This window comes from Callospermophilus lateralis, chromosome 13 (genome assembly GCF_048772815.1).
Source record: "Callospermophilus lateralis isolate mCalLat2 chromosome 13, mCalLat2.hap1, whole genome shotgun sequence".
Lineage (NCBI taxonomy): Eukaryota > Metazoa > Chordata > Mammalia > Rodentia > Sciuridae > Callospermophilus > Callospermophilus lateralis.
The window spans coordinates 110179396-110189369 of NC_135317.1; the positions used below are offsets into that span (position 1 = coordinate 110179396).

The 9974-nt window shown below is 42.4% G+C and overlaps 1 protein-coding gene across 2 annotated transcripts in view; it reads right to left on the minus strand.

Moving 5' to 3' along the window:
* Nucleotides 1-8177, minus strand: part of Nuf2 (NUF2 component of NDC80 kinetochore complex) — a 28738-nt gene extending 20561 nt beyond the window's left edge. The window contains exons 1-4 of one of the 2 annotated variants that reach the window (XM_076831686.2): nt 8096-8177; nt 3076-3213; nt 1829-1903; nt 294-370 (exon numbers count right to left, since the gene is read on the minus strand). In XM_076831686.2, coding sequence (XP_076687801.1) covers nt 294-370; nt 1829-1903; nt 3076-3198 — 275 coding nt within the window. In that variant the 5' untranslated portion in view covers nt 3199-3213; nt 8096-8177. Of the gene's footprint in view, nt 1-293; nt 371-1828; nt 1904-3075; nt 3214-8091 lie in introns of both variants that reach the window. The other variant, XM_076831685.2, reaches the window with a different exon arrangement.
* Nucleotides 8178-9974: the final 1797 nt, after the last annotated feature.

Sequence of the window (9974 nt, forward strand, 5' to 3'; positions counted from 1 at the left end):
CCACAGATTCTAATGAACAGGGACTTGGGCACACCGAGATTCTAGAACTCGAAACTCTCCACAAAGCTGGCTGAGGACTGCCATTTACATGGCCTCCGAACTTTAGTGGACAGACCCTGAGAAGTGCTAGAAGTGAAGGGAGTTCTGCTTGGTAGAAACCTGTACTTCTGAACATACACAGAGAGGAAAGGAAGATGATGAACTCCTTCCCGAAGACAGAAATGTCATTTAAAGGGTTTAATGCCATGCAGATACAAAAGCAGATGGAGAAAGTAAAATGGGGGTTTACTCACAGATGAATGTATAAGTTGCTAACTGGTAAAAAGCCTTCCATAATATGTGGATACATAACTTCAGTGTTCACGGGCATCTGCATGTAGTAAGTCACAAAACCTAAGTCACACATTGATTAAACGAGTTTCTTCAGCCATAAACTAAAAGTAACCTTAATCAGAGGTTAAGATGAAATTGTATCAACTTCTACTAAGCTACAGTCGACATTAATATTTCTAATGATAGGGTTTACAGGGGGTGCTAAATAAAGATTTTTAAATGAATAAAAAAATAGAAGGATAACCACAAGCCACCACTGTGTATCAGGCATCATGCTGGGGTTTTATTTATTTTCTCTTCTGATTTTTACAAGGATCTATAAACAAAGTGCCGTTCCCTTTTTATAGACAAAGAAACTACAATTGGCAAGGTTTCATTGTAAAAGGGTGGCTGTCTTTGATTTTTATTTTATTTTTTTCAACAAAACTGCAGTTTAATTTCAGAAAATGTATTAAAATATATATCTATACATCAATTTCTGATATACACCTAATGTGTTAGTATACACAAAATGATGCTTTCTCTTGAAACTGTATTTATGAAATGTACATTTTAATTTAAATACTCAGCATACACTGCACTTAATCTGCATGTTGCAATTTTTAAATACATTAAAATCTGCAATGTAACAAAACGTTTTCTGCATACGAAATTTTGTTTTTTGTTTTGTTTTTGTTTTTATTTTAATATATATAATGCACATTCTTTATGTATTTTTATTTAGTGTTTTCTCGGTCACAATTTTCTTTGCTGTCTAACATGATCTGCATGACCTATAATCTTTGAACTACTTTCGTACCTCATGTTTTTATCCAGCACTCTTACTGTAATATGTACTAGTCTGTGAACAATGTCAAATACAAAAAGAACAGGTGGGTTGGTAGAGCTGAGCTAGTGTGCAAAATGCTAGTTGTACAAAAACAAAAATGAAGTGAGCCATCTTTTGTTCATTTAAAATGTCTTTGATTTTTAAACAACAGATAACTATCATGTTGATGAGACTCCAAAGACTCTGACATTGTCAGAGCATCTTCAGAGGATGCCCTCAGGACTTCACTGCAAAAAAAAAAAAAAAAAAATACAATAAAGAAAGTGCCTTTCCTACTAGAAACAGCTAGTTTGCTGAGAGCTCAGCTGCCTCATTTCTGGCATTGTTCTCACTGTGTGCCTGCTCTTCTCACCTAGGAGTCCTTCCTGAGAAGAGACCCTTGTCCATGCACACTCGCTGTGTCCGTGGGTCTCAGGGGACCTATAAACCTGGGAACAGCCTCAGTGATGTCTAGGTGTTGTTCAGGGCTTCCACTGAGGTTTCTGTCTTGGTAAAGCTATGCATATAAACCATTATTATGCCTAAAATTCCTTCACAAGTGACACTGATTTTACACAAGCCTTTGAATGTGTCAAAACAGTCAAGATTTCCTTAAAAGGCAGTGTGTACGTGAGCAGAGAACTGCAGTAAAACACGAAACATAGTTTTGCCTTACCATAAACTTACCATGTAAAAATGCTCCAATCGAATGCCATAGACTATCTGTAAGGCCCTCGTGTAGATCATATACAAGACTTCAGGCTGCAACGGAAAGGAACTTTCAATACTCTTGACGCAGGACTCCAGCACTACATCACTATCACCACTGTCCAATGCTATAGTCAGTAAACACAGAGAAAAGGGTGACAACTGTTCCATCTCCTTGAAATGTTTCACCATTTTCCAGATTTTAAAATACCTTATGATTCATGTCAGTTGTTCCAAGTGCCGAAAGTAGACAAGAAGACAGCTGCTTAAGAACAAACATACTCTTCTAAATCAAATTCAAGCCACCCCCACCCCAGGCAATGGAGGAAGTTAGTTCTTCTTTCAGATCTGCAGGTTGCCAGGAATGTGGCAGATGTGTCCCAACACTGAGAATATATTTCTTGAAAAAGATCATGAGAAATCTTGTTGCTACCTTAGACATTAAGATTTTCTTGGATGTGAAGTTTAAGAGACAACTTAAAACAAGGGGGATAAACTCAATGAGGAAATACAGAAGTTTAAAAACCTTATTGTATGAGCAGAAAAGTGAGAAATATAGAGAAAATATTGCACCTTTTCAAAAAGTTAACTTTACTCAGTTTAAAGGCCCATCATTTACTCTGAGCTGATTCCCCTCATTTTAAAGAATTAAAGGATACTGACATTAGACAGTCTAAGTTCCATGTCATGGAACCAGGCTTCCCTATGTTGTCACTGCAAGGTAACACCAAGACTGGAAAAGGACTCTGGATGCTCTGTGACACACACACAGTCCATTTCTGCATTTAATAACCATGTGAGGAATGATGCCCATCAAAGCAAGTCAACTCTCTCTTGGGGCATAAGGCAAGAAGATTAATCTGTAAGATTCCAAGGGGGTCATTTCAAGCATTTTCTATGGTGGGGAAACCACTAGGAATAAATTCCCCTAAGCCCTGCCAATACATTAAATCCGTGTACCACACTTCAACAGCAATAAAAAAAACTTAATATCCTTTAATATATCTATGATTTAAAAGCGGCTGTCTTTTTTTAAAGAAAACAATCATATTAAAAAAGTGAATTCCTAATGGGAGGGCAGAAATCATCTCACATACAAATTTAATGTTATTTAAAATTACACTAGCTGAAATCTTTCTCTGTATTAAAACTGACAACATGACATGGCATGGTGACCTACTTGTTCTCTAACACCAATACCTACTTCAAACATCAAGACATTTTACCTTTGGATTTGGATAAAGGTCATTCTTGGAGAGGTTTTTTCCATCCGCTCCTGTTAAGAACTTATTGCGAATATGAACCACAATCTCAGCAACTTTATATCTGGGAAAAGACAAAGTTTCCATCTTGGGACTTGCAGTCTGAAGGAAGGGGGAAAAAAAGAGAATCAGAAATACAATCAGTAGTTCTCATTGTCTGGAACTTGATAATCAATAAGAACAAAACAAGTCAAGTTGAACTAGTGACACTAGCACTATCATCAAATATTTAATAAGATAAAGACAAAGATGTATATCCTAAAATAAAATTCTACCAAGCACAGTCATTTTCTGCTAATCTTCCTAATGCAGTTCACTATTATCTTCCACATGGGAAAGAGGATTTTATTTGAACACACAACTGGGAAATCATGTGTTTCCTTTTTCACATTTGAGGGGCCAGACAGAGGTTTTACACAGCATAAGGCACCATCATTAGAAGCTATATATAAGGGATGATAACACACAGAAGGAAAAAAATATCATATTCTGATTCAAAATTCTATTCATTACATACATAATGAGATGACTATTAAAGTTTAAGATGCAAGAGAAAAAAATCAGTAAAAACAGATGCAGAAATTCCTAAAGCAAGAACTTTAAAAAACAAAACAAAAACCCCTTTTCCCTAATGTGTTCCTATGGTGAGTTGGTCCTGTGCCCCCCTAAAGCAGCAGTTCTCACAGTTCTGTACCCCCTGCTCTTGTAGGCTCATTTGCTTGGAGACATTTGGTTGTCAGGCCAGGAGTAATAATGCTGCTGGAATCTAGTCAGTGGAGGTGGGAATGCCGCTAAACGTCCCACAACTTCTATCTACAGTGGCTCCTCACAACAAAGAATTATCCAAAATGCCCACAGGATAAGGTTAAAAAAGCCTGTCCTAGAACTTGCATTTAACCTTGTGGCTATGTACTGAGATTTCACTTACAGAACTCTGACACTACCTGGAGAGTCCAATAAGCTAAGACTCATTTCTTTACCAAGAAGAAGAGGGGCCTTAACCTATTGCTTAAATACTAGTTTAATTGCCCAAAGATCCCCTTTCCCACAATGTCCCAGGGAAGAAGCCAATGTGGAGACCCAATGTGGACATACTCAACTTTGCAGATATGCTGATGTTCTCAAATGGCCATAATTCTGGAAATCTTGTTTGTTTTTGTTTTGTTTTTTTTCAGGTTCCTAATGTTTCTTAGAACATTAGGGTTAAAAAGAAGCACTGGCAACTAGCCTAACTAAAGCTATTTTAAAAGATGATTATAAATAACTGCCTAGTTCCATATAAACCCTTGAAAGCATCACAGTAGTCACTCTCAAGTAGACTCCTTTCCAAATTAAGGAAGTTTTCCAATAACCATGTTTTTACACTCCATATTTCCTCATACTGAGAGGAGGCTCAATCCCTTACACCAGCCTGAGAGGCACCAGGGAACTTAGACTAGCATGCTTCTGATCAACACAGCCCAGCTAAACCTACATATGTGTATTTGCTGCCTTTTGTCCCACTCTGCCTGCTATTAAAAAAAAGATGGAGATTGGAGACAGAAAGGTCTTCAGCTCTTTCTTGAAGCTGGCTTTGAATAAACCTTTTTCCTGCAAAGGAGCCAGAATTTTGGGGAGCCAGAGCAGTAAACCTATTCATTCCATACCACAACTGTACATCAAGGCAACTTTTTCCACTTCAGAGGGCTCTCACAGTTAAATAACTCTCCCTCATGCTGTAATGTTTGTTGTGGAATTTTGGTCATTGCCTTGATTTCTAGTTACCACAACTTCACAGAATGTATCAATCCCTGTTTAAATGACAGTTCTTTCAAAAAATGTGAAGACGGTCATTGGGTCTCTGCTAAGCCCTCTTATTCTAGAATAATTTCTTTACCTAAGAGCAAGCCCTTCCATCTGTGAGAGGAAAAAAAGCAAACTTTCCCCTGGCTCAACAGCAATCAACACTGAAGGCTCATGACAAGACTGGGATGAGTGGTGCCTGCACACACCAAGCAAGCAATCAGTTGTGCAAGTGGTGCCAGCTAGGTGTTCACTAGCTATATTCATACTATCTACCGGATAGATTTAGATCCCATAGGCTAAGGGCTCAGACTATCTCCTCAGCCCACATGCCAATCAGAAATCCCATATCATTTCACCTGTGCTTCTGACCAACCTGCTATTTATTGGAGTTCACACCATCTCCTTTTTGGGTTCACTTAATTTGCTGGACAAACTCACAGAACTCAGGGAACACTTATGTAACAGGGAGTTAGGCTGCTTTTGCTAAAAGCAGTGACTTCACTTAGGTCTGGAGATGCCCCATGGATAACTAAAAGCAGGATAAAGTTTGGCATCTCTACCTTCATTTTGTACCTGTCTCCTTTGTCACCTTAAACTCTAACCTGCTCAGGTAGGTATGCAAATCATTTAAGAAATATTTACCTAAAAATTAGTAATACTAGCTTCATCAGCCCTAAATTTATCTCACCTGTCCCCTTTAAGACTGAGGTCAGATTTGCAGCGTCCAATTTCTCACCCAGGAGTGGCACCTGGAAATGTCTAGACTTTGCCCTATATAGCAGATCCTATGTTACAGGCACATCATTCCAGGATAAGACTGATTCACTCTCCAGGCAGGAGCAATCATCTCATGAGAGCCAACCTGCCCCCTTCCAGGATCCCAGGTCTGACAGATAAACATTTTAAGCAACAAGTGGAAATTGGACTTCAAGGAATAAGGACTTCTTGAGAGTTCCTGTATAGAGCCAGGACTGAGAGAATGATAGGCCAGACCAGTTTGACCATGATGGTTGAATTATGCAGACCTCCTGCCCTGATTCTTCCTCTATTTAAACCTAAAGCTGCCTTCAAACTGAAAGACAGGGCTGAGATGTTGGATCTTAGCATAAGTCTTCCAACGTAGCCATATAAAGTTTTTTTCTGCTTTTCACCATTCCCATTTCTGTATGGTTTGGGGAATGAATGGCTGGACCTAGTTTGTTGGGATCCCAGAGCATAGCCTAGGACTCCTGCAAAACATTTACTGGCTAATTATAAAGGAATATTACAAGTGATGAAATACCAGATGAAAGAACAGGTAGGGCAAGGTATGAGGGAAGGGGTTACAACCTCCAGGAATACTGGGGTTCACATCATCTGGATGGTCATCAGAAACTCTTCAAAACCAATCCTTCTGGGTTTTACATAAGTTTATTATATAGACATGATTGATTACATTACTGGACACTGGTGATCTGTTCATTCCCTGAGATTAGAGGTGGGGCCAAAAGTTCTAATTCTCTAAGCCTGCCTACGTTCTTCAGATGAAAGCCCATCCAGAAGCTACCTAGAGGACACCAGCCCTCAGTCAACCGCTAGCTCATAAAAGGTCACTTATCACTTTGAAGACTCCACGGATTTTAAGATTTGTGTGCCAGGAACTCAGGATGAACACCAAACGCATATTGTAAAATATTATACCCTCATACTTAACCTTCCTCTAAAATATTATTTTGTCAGTGTCTTCCTAAAACATAATGCCCAAGCTTAACCCAACACTCCAGATATGACTGGCCCAGGGCTGAGTATTAATAGTAAGGAGACTCCTCTGCTGGGCTACAAGTGTAACACTCATTCACAAACATGCTTATGATGGATATTAAGAACACCCTCAGGGTGACCCCTTATATCAGCTGTATTTCCCCATGATCCTGCATAACTATTTGTAACTTAGGCAAGGGTTTGTATTTCCTACTATTGAATTTCACAACTGCACATTTCTATTTTAGAATGAAGATCACTTTCTGTAGACTCAGATCCTTCACATATTAGGTGTCTCTATTACCTTAACTGAGAGGGAAAGTAAAATTCCTATCCCAGGATATTTCTTTGCCATTATTTCAAGCTGATTTGGCAGAGAAAATGCAGACTTCTTCAGATAAAGAAAAGGCTCTAAAAAGCTGTCCTTTTGTAAACAGTTTACAAAAGGACAGCTTTTTAGATAGACGTAGATATTAAACATCAAGTGGGTGGAGATATTTCTATGGTGGCTATTAAGGGTAAGATTTTATCATATAGCAAGACAACTACCAGCCCTTGCTTGCTGTCACCTTCTCCCCTTGGGCCTCCAAAGCCTGCAGCCACCTCCCCTGCCCACCCTCAAGCCCAAGGCACTAAACCTTTGTTTAGCTTTTTATAAACCTCAACATTCTAGCCCTTCTGTGCTTAGGCACAGAATAAGTTCTGGATTTTTCCCGCTTTCAACATTCTACTGTCAATTTAAACTAGCAAGCCTTCAGAGGGAAAATGGACACTTAAAACTTCCCTACATATGCAATCTATGCTTTCTGCTAAGTCATATATTTAAGAACCAAGGATGAAAGATTACAGGTCACTCTTCCAAAACAAAGTAGATCTTAATTAGAGATTGTCACAATAGAAAGGTGGGTATGAAATAACTTCATAGTCATTATCGCACATCCCTCTCCTGATTCCTGTACACCCTGATGTCAGTTTAATGTTTGCAAAACGTCTAACGTATAACATTTGTACAAAAGTACTTAAATCACCTTTCCTATCACATCAAACTCAAATTGTTCTGCCTGGTTTCCAAAACCTTCGAAACCTGAAGAACTTCCTCCCGAGTTGGCCTCAGCCTCCCGCGTCTCTTGGGAATCTCCTCCCCATTCCAACCGCCCTCCTCCCGCAACACGCTGCGCAAAAGGGCGGGCCTTGCCAGGGCCCACTGGGCTCTGGGCACGGGAAACAGACGTAGAGGGAAACCCGGGGCGGGACGGAACGGCCGCGGCCACCGGCTCCGCACTCGCCCAAACTGCCCGACTTCAGACACGCCCTTCGCCGGCGGCTGAGGAAATCCCGACTCGAGACCCTCAACAGAAGCAAACGCTCGCGGCCGCCACCGCGGCGAGCGAGGGTTCCCCGAAGTCCCGGCCAGCCCCCGGCCAGCCCCCGGCCGCAGGAGGCCAGCCCGCTCACCTACAGCGGCCGCCAAGAAAGGTCCCTCGCGCAGAACGGCGACTGACGGCCCACCGAGCCCAGGCCTACCGTTGCTTTTCAAATCCGCCGCTCGCCGGAAGTACCTGTCCTTCCGGCGCAATCCCCGCCCCTTCCTGGGTCTGGTAGCCGACCGGGGCCGAAAGACCGTACGCTCGCGGAAGCCGGCCGGAATTGGAGACTCAGGCTCCAGTTGGACCCGAAGCGCTACGGCGACGGCGGGAGGCGGGCGCCCAAGTCAAAGGAGAACCAAGGTCTAGCAGGGAGGACCACCCGGCACAGAATCGGCACGGAAATTCGACCCAGCCGTAATCTCGATGGGGCGACTGAGGCGCTGCCTCGCCGGGGTGGAGACCCAGGTCGACGAGCCAGCGGTACGGCCTCCGCGTGCTGCCTCTGCATCTCCAGAAGCCCTGTGCCAAGGGAAGGGTCGGTCCCAGGGCAGTGAGCCCAGTGCAGGGGGCTCAAGTGTGGCGGGCCCAGCGCACGGGGTCCAGGAGCAGCGGGTCCAGGTGCAGCGAGTCCAGGTACAGGAACGCTCAGGTGTAGCAGGCCCAGCGCATGGGTCCGGGAGCAGCGGGTGCAGGTGCAGCTCTCAGGTATGGTGGGCTCCAGAAGCAGCGGGTCCAGAAACAGGAGTGCTCAAGTGTGGCAGGCCCAGAGCACGGATCCAAGAGCAGCGGCCCCTAGTGCAGGGCCTCAGGTGGAGTGGACCCAAACGTAAGGGGGTTCAGGTGTGAAGAGTTCAGATGCAGTGGATCCAAATTAGTGATTCCGAGTGTGGCAGACCCAGGTGCAGTGAGGGCCTGTGGCCTAATGGAGCCCCATTTTCTGACAGATCCTCTGTTCATCTCCAGCAGGCTCCGTTCTCCCTCCTCTAAATTGTCACAGCTTCACCTGCTGGGTGAGTTACATTCTTCAAAGAAGGAGTCCCCCCAAAAAATCTATTGTTATGAGGGCAAGTGTGGAAATATGCATTCAGTACAAGTTGTGATCTTTGAGCTGAAGACGGGTGGGCCTGTTATTAGAGGAAAAAGCAGTTTTACTGAGGTTTCCACACCAGTAGAACTTTGATCTGGCTACCCTGTGCAGCATTAGCAGGAAAGGCATGGTGTCCAGAGTTGAATGACAATAATGTTATCGTAAATATGAGTTGTATTAGTATTAAAGTTACCTTTGAAAAAGTTTATTCAAATGATCTTATTTACAAGGATGAATACAACTTTTTAAAAATATACTTACATGGTCTGTGAATCAGACCATGTAAGCATATTTTTAAAAAGGTGAAGGGTGAAGCAACAGAACTCTCAAGTTTTGTCATCACCTTAAAGACACTGCCAAAAATTAAATTCCAGTACCAGGATTATACTCAGCTTACAATGGGTTCACTCCCTCATAAACATGTTAAGTGGGAAGTGTGGTCCACACACCTAGCCTAAACAACATAGTGTGATGCCATTCTTCCCACCTGATCCTGTGGCTGATAGCTGAAGCTTGCTGCCTCTCCTGCATGGAAAAGAGTGCTGTGTAACATATTGCTGCCCTGGGAACAAATCAAATTCAAGGTGTGGTTTCTATTGAATGAAAATATTTTTGCCACATTGTGAAGTCTAAACTCACAAGTGGAGCCTTTGTAAATTGGGAACATCTGTTTTTTCTCAGCATTCTATTTTTCTGCTCCTTTATACCTCATTCCAGTGTATATTCACTTCCATCTTCCCTGTTACTTCCCTTCCCAGTTTGGACTGTGTGATTTATCAGCATCTGAACTGCCTGTGTCTGAGACTGTTGAATTGGGTCCCTATCAAGCCCTTGTAAGGGTCCGGCGAAGCGTCGGAGGGAGAGACCACAAGAGACCGGCTTCA